This window comes from Lissotriton vulgaris, chromosome 1_1 (genome assembly GCF_964263255.1).
Source record: "Lissotriton vulgaris chromosome 1_1, aLisVul1.2, whole genome shotgun sequence".
NCBI classification, from domain to species: domain Eukaryota; kingdom Metazoa; phylum Chordata; class Amphibia; order Caudata; family Salamandridae; genus Lissotriton; species Lissotriton vulgaris.
Window position 1 is genome coordinate 1,012,847,353 of NC_141685.1, and position 20,350 is coordinate 1,012,867,702.

The following is a 20,350-nucleotide window of genomic DNA, read 5'->3' on the forward strand; positions in this document are numbered from 1 at the left end:
CATTTAGAGCCTGTGAAGGGATGCGTTTCAATAGTACAGAGCCTGCATTTAGAGGATGTGAAGGGATGTGTTTCAATATAACAGAACCTGCTTTTAGAGCCTGTGAAGGGATGCATTTCAATAGTACAGAGCCTGCATTTAGAGGATGTGAAGGGATGCGTTTCAATAGTACAGAGCCTACATTTAGAGCCTGTAAAGGGATGCGTTTCAATAGTACAGAGCCTGCATTTAGAGCCTGTGAAGGGATGCGTTTTAATAGTACAGAGTCTGCATTTAGAGCCTGTGGGGGGATGCGTTTCAATAGTACAGAGCCTGCATTTAGAGGGTGTGAAGGGATGCGTTTCAATAGTACAGAGCCTGCATTTAGAGCCTGTGAAGGGATGCGTTTCAATAGTACAGAGCCTGCATTTAGAGGGTGTGAAGGGATGTGTTTCAATAGTACAGAGCCTGCATTTAGAGCATATGAAGGGATGCTTTTCAATAGTACAGGGCCTGCATTTAGAGCCTGTGAAGGGATGCATTTCAATAGTACAGAGCCTGCATTTAGAGCCTGTGAGCAGATGCATTGCTATAGTACAGAGTCTGCGTTTAGAGCCTTGAGGGGATGCGATTCAAGCAGTACAGAGCCTACATTTAGAGCCTGTGAGCAGATTTGTTTCAATAGTACAGAGTCTGTGTTTAGAGCCTGTGAGGAGATGTGTATAGTACAGAGCCTGCATTTAGAGGATGTGAAGGGATGCATTTTAATAGTACAGAGCCTGCATTTAGAGGATGTGAAGGGATGCATTTCAATAGTACAGGGCCTGCATTTAGAGCCTGTGAAGGGATGCATTTCAATAGTACAGGGCCTGCATTTAGAGCCTGTGAGCAGATGCATTGCTATAGTACAGAGTCTGCGTTTAGAGGATGTGAAGGGATGCTTTCAATAGTACAGAGCCTGCATTTAGAGCCTGTGAAGGGATGCATTTCAATAGTACAGCGTCTGCATTTAGAGGATGTGAAGGGATGCATTTCAATAGTACAGCGTCTGCATTTAGAGGATGTGTGCAGTTAAATAGTTCACAGCTTGTCCAGAGATCCTGTTCCCAACAGTGTAGCCCTCGTTCCCCATTTAGGAGTCACCAGGGCGATCCCTGTCTTGCATCCTGAGATCCCTAGCACTGTGCTTGTGAACCCTCCTACAGAGGTAAGTAACAAACTTGCAAAACAATTATTTATTGTTGCAAGAGGAGCAGGCGCAAAAGTCGTCTCTATGTCCCCTGCTGCCCCAGAGCATGTAGGAGAGGAGAGGAGAGGAGAGGAGAGGAGAGGGGAGGGGAAGGGAGGGGAAGGGAGGGGAGGGGAGGGGAGGGGAGGGGAGAGGAGAGGAGAGGAGAGGAGAGGAGAGGAGAGGAGAGGAGAGGAGAGGAGAGGAGAGGAGAGGAGAGGAGAGGAGAGAGACATGTCAGCGATCGAGAGACAAGTGCAGGTTGTATATGTGAGAGAGACAGAGGAATTAAAAACATAGGTGTGACAGGTGTGGGAGATACAGACAGATGTGAAAAGAGTGAGGCAAGAGAAAACGATAACTGATAAACACACGCCCACACGCCCTCCCCTCCGAGGACTACATTCTACTTGGCGACCTCAACTTCCACCTGGAAAAGAACAACGACAACAACAGTACCACCCTTTTAGACAACCTCGCAAATCTTGGACTCAAACAACTTGTCGACACCCCCACCCACTGTGCCGGACACACGCTCGACCCAATCTTCACATCCAGCAAATACATCTCCTTCAATCACACCACAACTCTCCATTGGACAGACCACAGCTGCGTGCACTTCAACTACAAAAAGACTACGACCCACAACCACTCACAACAAATTCCCTGTAGAAACTGGAACATAATCACCACCGACCAGCTTTTCACATCGCTCCACCAATACCCTCCTGCCTATTCATCAGACCCAAACCAAGCAGCCACCAACCTTGCACAATGGATCACCCGCAGCGCTGACGAATTAGCACCAATGAAAAACAACCCTTCCAAGCAAGACCACAAGAAAGCCCCCTGGTTCAATGATGAACTTAAAAAATCCAAGAAGACATGCCGCACCCTCGAGAAAGCCTGGAAAAGAAACCCAACCACCGAAAACCTAGCCACTTTCAAGAACGCCACCCGTAAACACCATCAACTAATCCGTTCCACTAAGAAAACAGCATTCAAAGATCGACTCGACAACAATGCCCACAGTAGCAAGGAACTGTTCAACATAGTAAAAGAATTTACCAACCCCTCAGCCGGCACCAATGACATCACTCCCTCCCAGTACCTCTGCGGCTCCCTAGCCTCATTCTTCCACAACAAAATAGCTGACATACATAACAGCTTCATAAACCAGTCGGGTGACCAGTCCACCCCACCCACCTCGGAACTTAATCCCCCTCCTAACAACCTCTGCACCTGGAAACCAGTCACCACTGAAGACACCATCCGCCTGATGAACTCCATCCACTCAGGATCGCCAACCGACCCATGTCCCCACCACATCTTCAACAAAGTAGACTCCATCATCGCTCCCCACCTTCGTGACGTCATCAATTGTTCCTTCAACTCGGCTACCTTCCCGGAAAGCTGGAAACACGCCGAACTCAGCGCCCTCTTGAAGAAACCCACAGCAGACCCCACTGAACTTAAAAACTACCGACCTATCTCGCTCTTCCCATTCCCTGCCAAAGTCATTGAGAAAGCTGTCAACAGTCAACTCGCCGCCTTCCTCGAATCCAACAAATCCCTCGACACATCACAATCCGGATTCCGAGCCAAACACAGCACCGAGACCGCCCTCATCGCAGCAACAGACGACATCCGAAAACTATTGGACAATGGAGAAACAGTTGCCCTCATCCTACTTGACCTCTCCGCAGCTTTTGACACAGTCTGCCATAGCACCCTTATACATCGCCTCAGCAGCATCGGAATTCAAGGAAAAGCACTGGACTGGATCATCTCGTTCCTCACCGGAAGAACCCAAAGAGTCCGCCTCCCCCCTTTCAGATCAGAGGCCACCGAAGTCATCTGCGGCGTACCACAAGGTTCATCACTCAGTCCCACACTCTTCAACGTATATATGAGCCCCCTCGCATCCATCGTTCGCAAACACAACCTCAACATCATCTCCTACGCAGACGACGCCCAGCTAATCCTCTCCCTCACCAAATACCCAAACACCGCCAAAACCAATCTACACGAAGGGATGAAAGAAGTGGCCGAATGGATGAGAAACAGTTGCCTTAAACTGAACTCGGACAAAACGGAAGTCCTCATATTAGGATCATCCCCCTCCGCTTGGGATGACTCATGGTGGCCACCGGCTCTGGGAAACGCCCCCACATCTACGGACCACGCACGTAATCTGGACTTCATCCTAGACTCCTCCCTATCGATGACCAGACAAGTCAACGCCGTCTCTTCCTCATGCTTCAACATCCTACGTATGCTCAAAAAAATCTTCCGCTGGATCCCCACCGAAACAAGAAAGACGGTCACACACGCACTGGTCACAAGCAGACTAGATTACGGAAACACCCTTTATGCCGGAACCACAACCAAACTACAGAAAAAACTCCAACGTATCCAAAACGCCTCAGCCAGACTCATTCTAGATGTCCCCCGCAGAGCTCACATTTCCAGTCACCTAAAAGACCTCCACTGGCTCCCCGTCAGCAAAAGAATAACGTTCCGTCTCCTCACCCACGCCCACAAAGCACTATACGATCTAGGACCCGAATGCCTCAACACACGCCTTTCCTTTTACACCCCCACCCGCAAACTCCGATCGTCCAACCAAGCCCTCGCCGCAATACCACGCATCCACAGGTCCACCATGGGGGGAAGATCCCTCTCCTACCTAGCGGCCAAAACCTGGAACTCCCTCCAAACCCATCTCCGCCTTACTCAAAACCACCTCTCCTTCAGAAAACAACTCAAAACCTGGATATTTGATAAGTAATTCCCCCCCTCCCTCAAGCGCCTTGAGACCCTATGGGTGAGTAGTGCGCTATATAAATGCCAAACTTGAACTTGAACTATAGGACACAAAGAGACAGCTGATAGTCAGAGAGAGGCAAAGACAGGTGAAACTGGGTAACATTATGAGACGTGTACAGACAGAGAGATGGAAGACAAAAAAATATGAGAAAAGTAATAGAGGGACAGCTGGTGATAGATAACTGAGTGGCAGAGGGGGTAGGTGAGACTTGTAAGAAAGGTACTGCTCAGAGATGCGCATGTAAGGCGAGTATTGCAGATGCAGCTGAGAGAGTGGGGAGACAGGTGAGAGATTACGAAAAAGAGTCTGCTGAGAGAGAAGTAGAGGCCGGGGACAGCAGGGAGAAGTAATGACGACAAAGATAAGAGAGACAGCTTAAAGAGTAGGCAAGATGGGTGTAAGAGAGGCACGATACAGAGACGGGTTAGATAGACAGCAAGAGATGGGGGGAGCTGGAGGAGTGAGAAAGTGACAGCTGAAAAAAGGGATACATTTGAGTGGTGAGATAGTGACAGAGTGGTTATACAGTTTAGAGAGAGACGCAGAGGCAGGTTAGAAAAACAGCTGAGAGGCAGGTGTGTAGGAGGAAAGCTGAGAGATAGAGAGGTGGGCAAAGACAGACAAGGGAGTAAGAGGTGTTGGACAGGTGAATGAAGGGTGAAAAAAGACAGAACTGGTGAGAAAATCAGGTGAGGGAAGCAAGTGAGAGAGGAGAAACAGATTATAAGTAGAACAGTGACAAAGTTGACACAGAGCAGGAGACAGCGAGGGTGCTTAAGAGACAGCAAGAAGTGGGAAAGACTGGTGAGCAAGTGTTAAATTGATGAACCACACATCAATTAAGTAGGAAGTGGATTTAATATAATAGAAGAGCAGGTACACAGCCAGACAGGTTAGCAGTCAGGAGTAACTGAACACATTGGAATACAACTAGTAGGAACACTCTGAGTGGAATGTAGAATGAACATAGTTAAAGCAACATACCTGTATTACACAACATAACACATCCCCCTTTGAACATTATAGAAATTAAACTTATAACTTGTGCCCGACACCACCCCCCATCTTAACAAAAAAAAAACAATTTGGAAATTGAAGTGAAAGAAAAAAAAAACATTACAAAGGAAAATTTTCAGAAATGTAATCCGCTAACCAAACAGGAGGCTTTTTTTCACGCCTAGGGTTTCTAAAAACATTAACCTCTCCATCACATGCAGAACTAGAAGAAGTAGAAGCACCCAAATCAGAAGAAATCTGGCCAGAAACATCTGAAACAGGACAACTGGAAGTGTTAGACGTCTGGAAAGCATCAGAAGACTTAGCACAAAACAAATCCTCTAAATCAAACAAATCAGAAGACCTCTGTGAAGAAACTTGACAAGAAGGATCAACTTGAGGAGGAGGACATTTGGCAATCCTTTTGAGGTTCCAAACACGTCCATCAGAAAGACGAACAGAATTGTTTAAAACTTCAACAATTTGCATAGGTTCGTAAAAACTGCTTTCCTCCTTGGAAGACTTACAAGGTTTCTTGACTCTTACCCATTGACCAACTTCCAAGTTAACATCCTTCACCTTATGCTTTGTATCATACAACATTTTGCTTTTAAGATGCGAAGCTTGGCTCCTTTCCTTAACAACATCTTCAGACCAATTGACCACATTGGACTTAAACAACCATCCCGGAGTAAACTTGGTACGTGGATTCCTGCCACGCATAAGTACAAAAGGAGGAAAACCTGTAGCTTCACATATTGAGGTTCTGTAAGACCAAACCATCTTCAAAACTTGAACTTCCCACTCCTTATTCTTACCAGACATTTGAATTGTACTTTTAATAACACGGTTAAAGCGCTCAACCATTCCATTACTGTTTGGGTTGTATAGAGCAGTGGTCTTGTGCTTGATACCTAGAGTATCAAAATACTCTTTTGCCTTATTAGAGGTAAATTGGACACCATTGTCACTTAGTAAAACTGAAGGAATACCTTCCAAAGTGAAAGATGTATCCAGGAATTTTAAAACAGTCGCAGTATCAGCTTTACTCACAACTTTTACAAAAGGCCACCTTGAAAACAAATCCATTAAGACCAAAATGTATTTTTGCTCATCGCCAATTGGACCCATGATATCAATGGCTAAATGTTCCCAAGGAGAAGTAGGTGCAGTCATGTTGCCCATAGGAGGCTTACAGACAACTAGTGATTTGTCAGCTGTTTGACACGACTTACAGTTCCTTACAAACTTATCAATTTCTGCATCCATACCTGGCCACCAAAAAGAGGTTTTAATAGTGCGTTTAGAACGGACTATGCCAAAATGCCCCTCATGGCATAAAGCCATGATGGACGACCGCAAAGTCTTTGGAGGTATGACTCTCTCTCCAAACCAGATGTTGCCATCTTGGACACTTAAGTCTAATCTAACTTCCCAAAAAGGCTTCAAGGGATGCTTGCAATCAACTTTCCTCGGCCAGGACCCAGCTAGATGGAATTTCACTAAGGATAACTCTTCATCTTTCAAATACTCATCAACCCACTTCTGCTTCAAAATGCCTGCACCTTCCATATCTTGTACATAGGCTACCTGGAAAGAATTCCACAATTCATCCTCACATTCATCGAGTTGCTTAGGCATTCTAGAAAGAAAATCAGCTATACAATTCTCTTTGCCAGGCACATATTCCACTTTATAACAATAATCTTGCAGTTTAATAGCAAGTCTGGCAACTCTCGCTGAAGTGTTAACGGTACCTTCAGTAGTTAGGACTCTGAGTAATGGCTTGTGATCACAGCGCAAAATAAACTTAGTACCCCATACAAAAGCTCTAAAGTGATTAACTGCCCATACACATGCCAAAGTTTCTTTTTCAATAGTAGAGTATTTTTCCTCTGTAGGCGAGAGTGACCTGGAAGCATAAGCTACAATTTGTTCCTTACCATTCACACCGACTTGGGATAAAACCGAACCCAAACCTTTAATGCTGGCATCTGTGGTGATAATAGATTGAGCATCAGGATTAAAACTTTTTAAAGAAGCGATATTAGTAATACAGCTTTTGATGTCTTCAAAATCTTGTTCACATTCTACCGACCAAGCAAACTTTGTCTTGTTCTTTAACAGCTGTCTCATATTATATGTTCTGGTCGCAAAGTTTGGAATGTACTTTGAACAAAATTCGGCTAAACCAATAAAGGATCTGACATCATCTTTTCCTTTGGGGGAAGGAGCACATCTGATAGCATCAACTAAGTTGGGTTTTGGTTTAATCCCATCACAATCTATAACATGGCCTAGGTAAGTAACATGATCACTAGCAAAAGTACATTTGGTGTATTCAACTGTTAAACCTTTGTCATTCAGGATGCTTAAAACTTCATTTAAAGTGTTGTCATGATCTGCCCTTTCCTTTCCAAAAATGAGAATATCATCTTGAAAAAACTTTGTGTTCTTAACTGTGGAAAACAACCTGTGCATTAAACGCTGGAAAACAGCTGCGGCCGAAGCCAAACCAAAAGGCATCCTTTTAAATTGGTAACATCCTTGTGGGGTTATGAAAGCAGTGTATTTTCTGCTGTCTCTAAACAAAGGGATCTGATGGTACGCAGATGATAAATCTATTGTAGTGAACCATTTAGCCCCGTCAAGCAAAGCTAACATCTCATTAATCTTTGGCAGAGGGAATTGATCTACCACTATATTATCATTTAAATGGCGAAGGTCCACACATAATCTTAATTTACCATTGGATCGTTTCACGACCACCAAAGGAGAAACCCAAGCAGACGCCTCAATCGGTTCAATTATGTTAGATGAGACCAATCTCTCAAGTTCCGTAGCTACGTCTTTTCTTAAGGCGATTGGCACACTTCTAACTTTGTGGATCTTAGGTACAGCAGAATCCTTCAAAATTATTTTGTGTTCAAAATCTTTTAATTTGCCAATTGTCTTTGAAAAAACTGCAGGAAATCTTTTTAACAGTTCCTCACCAGTTTTGGTACCCTCATCCATCACTAAAACTTTTTCCACAGAGTTGGGGTCAAGAATAATATGTAAATCCCCTTGGTCTTTCCACCCTAAAACCGATGGACCTTTTTTAGATACATACAACTTGCCATATGATCTACGGTTCTTGAACTCAAATTTCAGCCAACGAAAACCAACAATATCAATCTTCCCACCATTATAACCTTCAGGGTCAATATCTGGAGGAGACAGTTTTGGACCAACTCTGTCAACAAATGTGTTACGCCATATATCTTCGTTTATAATCGTATAAGGTGAACCAGAATCAGCATAAACCTTGATGCGCACACCTCCTATATGTATCCAACATTCAGGTTTGTTATCAACAAGTAAACATCCATCCCTAATGTTGAGGAGTAGTTTCTTCTTCAAGACTACAGCACAATCTGATGCTTGGTCCTCATCACTAGAAGTGTTTTCCTCAGAGGCAAGGTCCTCTTGAATGCACTTGACAGTCTTTGTCCTTCTTCTACATGCTTTGGTGTAGTGACCATACAGTCCACAAGCACCACATTTACTCTTTTTTGCAGGACACGACTTGGCAAACGCCAAATGTTCTAAACTACCACACCTATAACATTTGGGAGGTTCATTACTATACTTAGGCTTTGCCCATGTTTCATTTTTTTGTTTAAAATTTTTGAACTTGCATCTATTTTAGCCACTACATCTTTGCTGACACTTTCTGATTTTAGAGCACTTGCACATCTACTAGATGACTCAGCTTTACGAACTAAAGCTAGGATGTCTTCTAAACAAGCATCACCATTCATCCAAAGACGTTCCTGAATTGCAGGATTATTAGCGTGCATTACAACCTGGTCGCGAATTAAATCTTCCAGTAAACCCCCAAAAGCGCAATCATCGCCCATTTTTCTTAACTCTCCATCATAGTCATCCACAGATTCATTTTTAGACTGTTTTCTTTGGTAAAATTTGTAACGCGTAATGCCCATACATACCTTCGGGGAGAAATATTTGTCTAAATTGGATAGAGCTACTGTGAAAACATTACTATCCCCTCCCCCTACAATGGGCTTGTTCATTTGGTTATAACATTTGAGCCCTTTTGGACCCAAAGAGTGTAAAAGAATATGCTTCTTTTGATCAGCAGACATTTTACCATCGGAATCCACAGTGTCAATATAATTAAGAAAATAGTCTTTCCACTCTAGCCATTTCAACGTTGGTTCAGAACCTTTGCACCAGAATTCCTGAGGGTTACTTAAGGAAAATGTTTGTTGACTCATGTTGATGTAAAAAAAAAATGAGTTAATAAAAATAATTGATGCTTGCTGAAGTAAGTTATCAGTAAGGTATACAGCTGTTTATGGTGGAATTGTTCAGTGAGTAATAACACACGTTCCTTTTTTACACTGTCCAGTCTTCACCACCAATTGGTTGAAAATGTAGAGATTCTTCAAAATGTCTAAAATCAGATAAGTAGCATAGTTCCAAGCGTTAAAGAGAGATTACCTGTGACCGCGCTGTAAATCCGACTTGTGGGTGTCGAAACCGGCAAATTAAACAAAAAAAACGTCTTCCGTTTTTTTTTATTCATAACGAGTAGGCCTGCCCAATCCAAAATGGCTGCCACGCATCATGTGATGCGCCACGTTCTCAGCGAACGTATGACGTTACAAACAAGCAGCGCGACTTCCAGAGAGAACTTCCAGGCTTGAGGACACGCGCATTCGATGTACGTTTTGAATCAGCAACGGTGAGCCCTCGAGCGCAGCTGTCCAAGCGCATGCAATATATCCAAAGTATGATTAATAATAAAGTCTTAGTAAAAATAAAGCGTCGCTCACCAGGATTTCTTGCGCTAAGACGATTACTGTCCTCAGCGCACTGTTTAAATGTAGTAACGTCGTCTCTGCTCCACGTCGTCCACTAAGAAGGTCAGAATTTCAATAAAAAGCGGTACACAGGCTTCTCAGAAATGTAAAAAAATCATCCCGATCGTCGCCAGTTGTTAAATTGATGAACCACACATCAATTAAGTAGGAAGTGGATTTAATATAATAGAAGAGCAGGTACACAGCCAGACAGGTTAGCAGTCAGGAGTAACTGAACACATTGGAATACAACTAGTAGGAACACTCTGAGTGGAATGTAGAATGAACATAGTTAAAGCAACATACCTGTATTACACAACATAACAGCAAGATGTAAGAAAAAAGACATACAGTTGAGAAGACAACGGGTCAAATGTCATATAACGTCACATCCTGCGATGTCATTGGGGTCAAAGGACATGTGATGTGACGTCTGCTACCCTGTAAATTAACATCCATGACGTAAACCTGCATTCAGTTGCACTATCTCAGCATCACAGAGCTGGAGACAGAGTTTGCTTCCAACAGCACAGAGGCTCGATCAAGACACCGTTTCAAACATCAGAGGGCAGCTCTTAGCCCGCCGCATCCTTACCGGTTTATCTTCGTCCCATTCCAGCGTGTAATCTCCCCGCACGGCCAGGCAGCTCTCTTTCCACTTGCGGGATTTCGCTTTAAAGTACAACAGCGCCCCCTGGTGGAGACGCGCCTCCGGTGACCTCCAGACCTAGGGGACAGACAACCCGTGACAGATTGGAAAACAGGACAATGTGATCGAGAGAAAGAAACGCCTACAGGCTCAGCGAGACAGAAACATACACAGGGAGGGTGCGGAAACATAAGTGGGGCGAGAGCCCTCGGCCGAGAACTAAGCGTTGGCCGCAGGTCACATGCTCTCATACCTGTAGGGAAGGCGCAGGCTATCATGGTACTGAGGCCGATAACCTGTGCGTACATGCATTGCTCAGAGACGACAAAACTGCCATACGAAGCGCTATGAAGAAATTATTATGAATAATTTTATTATCAATAACAGCTACTGTTAAAGCACTGAGGGGCTTATGTACAAGCCCCTTGCGCCACCCTTAACTCACTTTTCCCATGTTAAAAATGACACAAAAGTGGCGTAAGGGGCTTGTAAATCTTCCCCTGAGTTTTTATGATGCGGTTTGTGTCGTGTGCTGCACAAATTGTATTTTTTGACCCCCTCACACCCCTGCAATCGCCATCCATAATGCGACCGAAAGCACCCAGGAGTCCCCCTGCTCTCGTGGTCAGCCGGACTTTACTGCTCCATGATGTGTTTGTTGTGCACAGACTTAATGCGCTCACGCGAAGGATGTTGGGAGCCCCGTTTTAGCCCAAGGATGGACAAAAGGCGTTAATCTCTGTTATGTGCCCTCTACTCTAACAATCCAACGCTCCTCCGCCGTCTCAACCTGTTGTATTTAGCACATGCAGCCCTCAATGGGTGGAAAGTAATGCGAATTAAAGCCCTCCTGCCAGGGGCCAATGCCATCTGCATTAGGAACCAGAGGTGGAAGCACAATGTGGATAGAGTGTTAGCGTTGTAAGACACACGGGCATATTTACAATAAACTGGCAAAGCACTGTGCTACTCCAAAATTGGTAACGCTGCACTTTTAAAATACAAGGATGTGCTGTATTTACAAAAATACTGCACACCCCTGCGTTTCCCATAGCGTTGGAGCTAAAAAAGCTGCCTAGCACCAAGGCAGGCACCCTTAGCGCTGTTTTGCCAGGGTGCCTGTGCTGCAGGGGCAATTGTTTATGTGCAGGAAGGGACACCGTCTTGAACATAAACAATCTTGGAAGGCGATTTTCTGATTCCACGTGCGCTAAAAAGCAAGATATACGAGGAGAAATAAAACATTTCTCCTCGTATTGCCTGTTTAAGAACAGGGTTTGGCTGGTCTTATTTTGTAAATATGGTGCAGCGTCAACTAGCATTGGGTGTTGCTGCAGAACGGCCCCCTGCAACATCCATTGCACACCCCTTTCACACTAAGTGCTGCGTGAATAGGAGTGATATTTACAAGGTGGCGCAAAGCCACAAAAAGTGGCTTAACACTGCCTTGTAAATAAGGCGAAAGAGTTAACACCACAGAACATAAAAATAAGTGATGTTCTGGTGGCATTAACTCCTTGTACACATGCCCCACAATCTGTATAAAATGAAAGGGTGGACATTCATAGGGCATACTGATACCCACGTAAGGGCAATCAGGCACTGGGGGGAACAAGCGACAAGACAAGAGAAAAGTGTAATCGGTGGAAGAGAGTCATATAAGATACTTGTGGTGAAGTGCCCCACATGAAGAACAATGAGAAAATAAACTGTGTGCATAAAGTACATCTCCTAGAATGACGTGCATGAAGTGACACATGTTAAGGAGCAGCAGTGAACACATAATATGTTCAAAGAGCCACTGACTAAAGAGAGTCAGGAAACAAACCATGTGTATGACGTGTCACATAGGGATGACAGTCAAATATGACACCATGTGCATGAAGTGCCACACATGAGGGTGACAGTCAAATAAGACACCATGTGCATGAAGTGCCAGAAATGGATGAGAGTCTGACATGGCATCATGTGCATGAAGTTTAAGAGATGGATGAGAGTCAGGAAAGATACTGTATGCATGGAGTGCCAGAGATGGATGAGAGTCAGACATGGCATCATGTGCATGAAGTGCCAGAGATGGATGAGAATCAGACAAGGCATCATGTGCGTGAAGTGCCAGAGAGAGATGGATGAGAGTCAGACATGGAATCGTGTGCGTGAAGTGCCAGAGATGGATGAGAGTCAGGCATGGAATCGTGTGCATGAAGTGCCAGAGATGGATGAGAGTCAGACATGGAATCCTGTGCGTGAGGTGCCAGAGATAGATGAGAGTCAGACATGGCATCCTGTGCATTACGTGCCAGAGAAGGATGAGAGTCAGACATGGCATCATGTGCATGAAGTGCCAGAGATGGATGAGAGTCAGACATGGCATTGTGTGTGAAAAGTTCCAGAGATGGATGAGAGTCAGACATGGCATCATGTGCATGAAGTGCCAGAGATGGATGAGAGTCAGACATGGCATCATGTGTGAAAAGTGCCAGAGATGGATGAGAGTCAGACATGGCATCATGTGTGAAAAGTGCCAGAGATGGATGAGAGTCAGACAGGGCATCATGTGCATGAAGTGCCAGAGATGGATGAGAGTCAGACATGGAATCCTGTGCATTACGTGCCAGAGATGGATGAGAGTCAGACATGGCATCATGTGCATGAAGTGTCCGAGATGGATGAGAGTCAGACATGGCATCATTTGTGAAAAGTGCCAGAGATGGATGAGAGTCAGACATGGCATTATGTGCGTGAAGTGCCACAGATTGATGAGAGTCAGGAAAGACACTGTGTGTATGAAGTGCCAGAGATGGATGAGAGCCAGGCATGACACCTAGTGCGTGAAGTGTAAGAGATGAATGAGAGGCAGGAAAGATGTTGTGAGCATGGAGTGCCAGAGACGAATGAGAGCCAGGAAAGACACCGTGAGCAGGAAGTGCCAGCAACTGATGAGAGCCAGGAAAGACACTGTGTGTATAAAGTGCCAGAGATGGGTGAGAGTCAGGAAAGACACCGTGGCCAGGAAGTGCCCGCAAATGATGGGAGCCAAGAAAGACACCGTGTGTATGAAGTGCCAGAGACGGATGAGAGTCAGGAAAGACACTGTGTGTATAAAGTGCCAGAGTTGGATGAGAGTCATGAAAGACACTGTGTGCATGAAGTGCCAGAGATGGATGAGAGTCAGACATGGCATCATGTGCATGAAAGTTCCAGAGACGGATGAGAGGTAAGAAAGTAATACGCCTGAAGTGCCAGAGATGAATGAGAGGCAGGAAAGATACCGTATGCATGCAGTGCCGGAGATGGATAAGAGTCAGACATGGACTCATGTGTGTGAAGTGCCAGAGATGGATGAGAGTCAGACATGGCATTATGTGCGTGAAGTGCCACAGATTGATGAGAGTCAGGAAAGACACTGTGTGCATGAAGTGCCAGAGATGGATGAGAGTCAGACATGGCATGAAATTGAAATTGAAATTAAAATATTTATAAAGCGCACGTACACCGAGCGGTTTCTTGGCGCTAGGGACGCAGACCATAGGACAGAGGGAAGGACGAACTCCTAGTGTGGGAAGGCTTGGGCAAAGAGAAATGTTTTCAGAGCTTCCAGAAAACTCCAGATAATGGGGGGAGGACCTAAGGAGTGGGGGGAGGGTATTCCAGAAAGTGGGCGCAAGCATAGAAAATTTAACGCCTCCTGACCTTTTCTTCTTGAAATGAGGGACAACCAGAAGAGATTGTGAAGAAGAACGCAACTCTCTACTGGGAAGGTAGGCCTTGATCTCAGAAGAAATAAAGCCGGGGGCTGTCCCCGCCCTGGCCTGGAAGGTGATACAACCCATCTTGAACAGGGCACGTTCCCTGATAGGCAACCAATGCAGAGCTTTGAGCAGCGGGGTGACATGATGAGACTTGGACAGATTGTAAGCAAGTCGGGCTGCCTGGTTCTGCACCAGTTGAAGTCTCCGAAGATTGTATGCGGGGACACCGGTGTACAAGACGTTGCCGTAGTCTAAACGGGAGATCACCATCGCAGACAGAATAAGTTTGAGGGCACAGAAGGAAAAAAAACGTGACACCTTTCGAATAGTGCGGAGAGTGAGAACACACTAAGAAACAACTGAGCTAATCTCAGAGTGCAGGGTGAGGTGAGCGTTAAGTTTTATCCCTAAGGTTTTAACCGAAAAGCAGGGGGTGGGAGGAGGACCCAAGGAAGGAGGCCAAAACAAAGAATTCCAGGGACTGGAGGAGCCACCCGTCAACACCAGCTCGGTTTTGTCGGGATTAAGTTTCAGATGGTTGAAGCTCATTCAGTCCCTGATGAAGAGCATAACAGAATGAAAATTGTGCGTGGATTCTGGAGATGAGGATAAATTGAAAACTAACTGTAGGTCGTCAGCGTAGTTGTAGATAGTAACATCCATCTGATGAAGTGCAAAAATAAGGGGGGAGATGTACAAATTAAACAGCAGAGGGGACAAGGAAGATCCTTGCGGAACTCCGCAATGGACCATTTGAGAGGGTGCAGAAAAGTTAGCCAGATGGATGGCCTCAGTGCGATCCTCAGAAAGGATGCCAGCCAAACCAAGGCGGTCCCCCTGATGCCAGCCGCTTCGACACGGGAGAGGAGCATGGAATGGTCCACTGTGTTGAAGGCGGCGGACAAATCAAGAAGAACCAGAGCTTGGGGTTGGTTGGTGTCCATGCCCTCTCTGAGGTTGTCCATCACAGAGAGGACTACGGACTCCGTGGAGTGCGCCGGGCGAAAACCAGCCTGGCGGGAGGCTAGACAGCCGTTCTCTTCCACAAAGATGCTAAGTGTTCGGGTAATATGACGTTCCAGTATTTTGCCTAGGAGAGGGAGGAGGGAAATGGGACGATAATTTGCAAGTGAGGATGGATCTGCACCAGGTTTTTTTTAAATGGGAATGATAATCGCAGATTTGTGAGACTGAGGGACAATACCATGGGCGAGGGAATTATTAAGGAGAGTGAGCGGAGGGGAGGGACAGGCCAAATAATTTTTTTTAGACTGTGTGCAGGGCAGATGTCGGATGAGGAGCCTGGCTTTACCATTGAGAGAAGGGACAGAAATGATTCTTTAGTCAGAGGGGGGAAGTGGTCAAGGTGCATCTGGGGGGAGAAGGGCTGTGGATCCGAAAAGGAGGGAGAAGGGGGGGAGATGTTGGACTTAATAGCTATAATTTTCTCTAAAAAATAACTGTTGAGTGAATCACAGAGGGTCTGGGATGGGGAAGGTTTAAGAGTAACTCTATCCGAAAAAGCCAGATCTTGCACAATGGAGAAGATTTCTCTCGGCGGATTTTCGGCGAGCAAGATTTTGGAAGAGAAATACTCGGTTTTAGCAAGAAGAATGGACTTCTTATATTGGTTCAGAAGTGTGGTATATTGAGTTTTAAGAATGGGACAATAGGCACGTCGCCAGGCAGGCTCCGCTTGCCGGAGAGCCAGCTTTTCCTCCTTAAGTGCGGCGTTGAACCACCTATTTGCGTCATAGTCACGCCTGGCATTAACTCGCCTAAATGGGGCCACCTGGTCGCAGCCTCTGCTGAGCCAATTGTTTAAGGAGTCCACTTGAGAATGAAAAGGGAGATCTTGAAGGTTGGGGCAAGAGGCAGATAGGGAGGAGCAGAGAGATGTCATGTCCACATTATTCCAATTACGGGCCCAAGTGTTCCTGGGAAGGGGAGGTTTCTTAACAGGGCTAGGGTACAAAGAGAAGGAAATTGAGAAATGATCAGACCAGACACATGGGGAGACCACAGGGGAGGAAACAGGACAGTTAAGCAACCAAACCTGGTCTAAGATGTGGCCGTGGATGTGAGTGGGGGTGTGAACATGGGACACAAAATTGAAAGAGCAGAGAGAATCAGAGAATTCTTTAGATGAGAGATCCTCCGCCGAGTCGAAGGGCCAGAAATTAAAATCGCCAAGCACCAGGATGGAGGAGTTATTCACTGCTAGAGTGGCCAGCAGATCCTGGATGGCGGGAAGGAAGTGAGGGGTAGGTTGTGGGGGACGATACATAAGCAAACAGGTGAGAGGTGGCGAAAAGGAGGCAGAGCGGACGACTAAATAGTCAACCGTTGCAATGGGAGGGGCTGATAATATCTGGAAATGAAGGTCAGCACGGGCAATGAGAGCAACGCCACCGCCAGCCTTGCAGACCAGTCGATCGGCGCGGATGGCGTAATAGGGGGAGGGAAGGGTAGCTAAGAGAGTTGGAAGTGAGTCCGGACAGAACCAAGTCTCTGTAAGAAACAGTAAATCAGGTTTGTGCGTGTCTAGCAGGACAAAGAGTTTGTGATAATGCTTGACCGCAGATCTGGTGTTCAAAAGGAGAACGGAGATTGCAGGGGTCACAGGGAGTGAAGGGGACGGCTCTGGTGGGCTAGAGGGAGGAGGGACCAGGGCCAGACTGTGGGGAGTGGAAGGAGTCGGCGTGAGGCCGAGTTTGGAAATTTTGACAATGGTGGAATCTGCCAAAGTCCATGGACCCTGCATGGATCGAAGCTGGGCTGATGAAAAGGTTAAAAATTGGGCAGAGTGGAGTGCCCCTAGCCCCGGATGGCCACGGACGGGCGCAGACAGGCTTGCCTTTGGTGCGCCTTCGGCGCGGGTGCGCGTCCGCTGCGCGTGCGCATGGGGCGTCCCTTTTGAAGGAATAGGAGCGCGATGGCTGCTGCTCTCACCCGTGACCCACCACTGCCCCACCAAAGATGGAGCCCGCAACCCCGTCAGCCCTCCGGAACAAGCGGCACTCAGCCGTGCCAGACCGGGGCTCGGGAGCGGGAAAGGCAGCAAGCAAGCAGCGGCGGAAGGTAAGGGACGGAAACAGAGCACAAGAGTGATTTTTAAAAAATTTCCAGTTAAAAGATGCGAGGCGAGCCCAGGCACAGCCAGCGTCCGCGAACCCACTGCCACTGGGTTTGAGCGTCCGCTGCGCGTGCGCATGGGGCGTCCCTTTTGAAGGAATGGGAGCGCGATGGCTGCTGCGCTCACCTGTGGCCCACCACTGCCCCACCAAAGATGGAGCCCGCAACCCCGGCAGCCCTCCGGAACATCATGTGCATGAAGTTCCAGAGATGGATGAGAGTCAGGAAAGTAATGCGCCTGAAGTGCCAGAGATAAATGAGAGGCAGGAAAGATACTGCATGCCACAAGTGCAAGAGATGGATGGAAGTCAGACATGGAATTATGTGTGTGAAGTGCCTGAGATGGATGAGAGTCAGAGATGGCATTATGTGTGTGAAGTGCCAGAGATGGATGAGAGTCAGGAAAGACATTGTGAGCATGGAGTGCCAGAGACGAATGAGAGCCAAGAAAGACACCGTGAGCAGGAAGTGCCAGCGACTGATGAGAGCCTGGAAAGACACTGTGTGTATGAAGTGCCAGAGATGGATGAGAGTCAGGAAAGACACTGTGTGTATGAAGTGTCAGAGATGGATGAGAGTCAGGAAAGACACTGTGCGTATGATGTGTCAGAGATGGATGAGAGTCAGGAAAGACACTGTGCGTATGATGTGCCAGAGATGGATGAGAGTCATGAAAGACACCTAGTGCGTGAAGTGCCAGAGATGAATGAGAGTCAAACATGGCATTATGTCCATGAAGTTCCAGAGATGGATGAGAGTCAGGAAAGTAATGCGTCTGAAGTGCCAGAGATGAATGAGAGGCAGGAAAGATACTGCATGCAACAAGTGCCAGAGATGGATCAGAGTCAGACATGGAATCATGTGCGTGAAGTGCCAGAGATGATTGAGAGTCAGACATGGCATCATGTGCGTGAAGTGCCACAGATAGATGAGAGTCAGGAAAGACACCTAGTGCGTGAAGTGCCAGAGATGAATGAGAGGCAGGAAAGACATTGTGAGCATGGAGTGCCAGAGACGAATGAGAGCCAGGAAAGACACAGTGAGCAGGAAGTGCCAGCAACTGATGAGAGCCAGGAAAGACACCGTGTGTATGAAGTGTCAGAGATGGATGAGAGTCAGGAAAGATATAGTGTGTATAAAGTGCCAGAGATGGATGAGAGCCACGAAAGACATTGTGTCTAGGAACTGCCAGCGACTGAGAGCCAGGAAAGACACCGTGTATATGAAGTGCCAGAGACGGATGAGAGTCAGGAAAGACACAGTGTGCATGAAGTGTGAGAAACGGATGAGAGTCAGGAAAGACACCACATGCATGAAGTGCCAGATATAGATGAGATTCAGACATGGCAGTGTGCCAGAGATGGATGAGAGGCCGGAAAGGCACTGTTTGCATGAAGTGCCAGAAATGGATGAGAGTCAGATATGGCATTGTGTGCATGAAGTGCCAGAGATAAATGAAAGTTAGGAAAGACACTGTGTGTATAAAGTGCCAGAAATGGATGAGAGTCAGGAAAGACACCTTGAGTATGAAGTGTGAGAAACGGATGAGAGTCAGGAAAGACACCATGTGCATGAAGTGCCAGATATGGATGAGAGCCAGACATGGCATCATGTGCATGAAGTGCCAGAGATGGATGAGAGTCAGGAAAGACACCGTGTGCATGAAGTGCCAGAGACGGATGAGAGTCAGGAAAGTAATGCGCATGAGGTACCAGAGACGAATTCAAGGCAGGAAAGATACTGTATGCATGAAGAGCCAGAGATGGATGAGAGTCAGACATGGTGTTGGACTTGGCCCTTTTTCACTGAAATTGTTCGCTTTTTGCTTCCCCTAAGTCAGGATGTCCCCCCTTTATAATGCATTTGTATAGGCCCTGTGAGGTTAAAATGCCCTGGGTAAAGTGAAAACCCATGCTAGGTGTTGGTGCCCTCTACCCTCAACATGGCTGCCACTGACCCCTTCTACTGCAGCGTGGTCTGATTAGGCGCACTCTAGTAGCCAGGAGCTGGCTGGAACCCTTAAACAATGTTGCCATACCAGCCTGCCAGCCTGCACATAGCTAGAATGAGGGAAGCTCCTGGAACCTTCCAGAATAGGGGAGGCACCAACTGCCACTGCCAACTGCCAACTGACACTGTATAAGGAAAAGGAGGGAAACTTTCTAGTCAGTTGGGGCATCACTAACCTGGGGAACCCACACAGGCGTTTAGGCGGGGGGGCCTAGTGAGGAACCTATGCTACTGGGAGTGACAGGATTTAGGTGCTGCTTCTTAAGCTGGGTGAGGTGTCCTAAGCTAGCCCCCTTGATCTGGCCCAGTGGTAGGGAACCCCAGAGACCATCTGCAGTGACTGAAGAGAAATTCTTCAGGCTTTCAACTCATCACCCCCCCACCCCCCCGCCCCCCCCCCAGTAACTTCAAGAAACGAGCAACCAAGGGCGCAGAGCCATCCAAGCGCCAAGAAGACTGCTTCTGGGACCAGGTACTGGACTGTGCTGCCCTGCGCATCCCCTGCCTACAATTGGGCCATCCTGTATGTCTCTGGCTGTTCTGTGGGCCAAGCGCTATGAAGTAATTGCCCTTGTCGAGCGCTGTGAAGTAATTGACTCTGTCAAGCACTATGAAGTAATTGCCCCCGTGAAGCGCTGTGAAGTACTTGACTCTGTGAAGCGCTGTGAAGTAATTGCCCCCGTGAAGCGCTGTGAAGTACTTGACTCTGTGAAGCGCTGTGAAGTAATTGACTCTGTGAATTGCTGTGACGTAATTGACCCTGCGAAGCGCTGCCTCCGTCATCGTGCTGTGGCCGCAAGCGCTAACTTCCCAGGCCAACTCACCGCTGCACCGAGTTCATCAGGCCACGCTAGGCCCGAAGCCAGCCTCCCCTCATCACGTGACGGGGGACGCGAGCCGCGA

General features: G+C 46.8%; 1 protein-coding gene across 1 annotated transcript in view; it reads right to left on the reverse strand.

Annotated features, from left to right (window-relative positions):
- The window catches only part of NIBAN3 (niban apoptosis regulator 3), a 118,991-nt gene that overhangs the window by 70,751 nt on the left and 27,890 nt on the right, over window positions 1-20,350 (reverse strand). Inside the window, exon 3 of the mRNA XM_086961320.1 lies at window positions 10,497-10,628. Within this exon, the coding sequence (XP_086817446.1) occupies window positions 10,497-10,628 (132 nt within the window). The remainder of the gene's footprint in view (window positions 1-10,496; window positions 10,629-20,350) is intronic.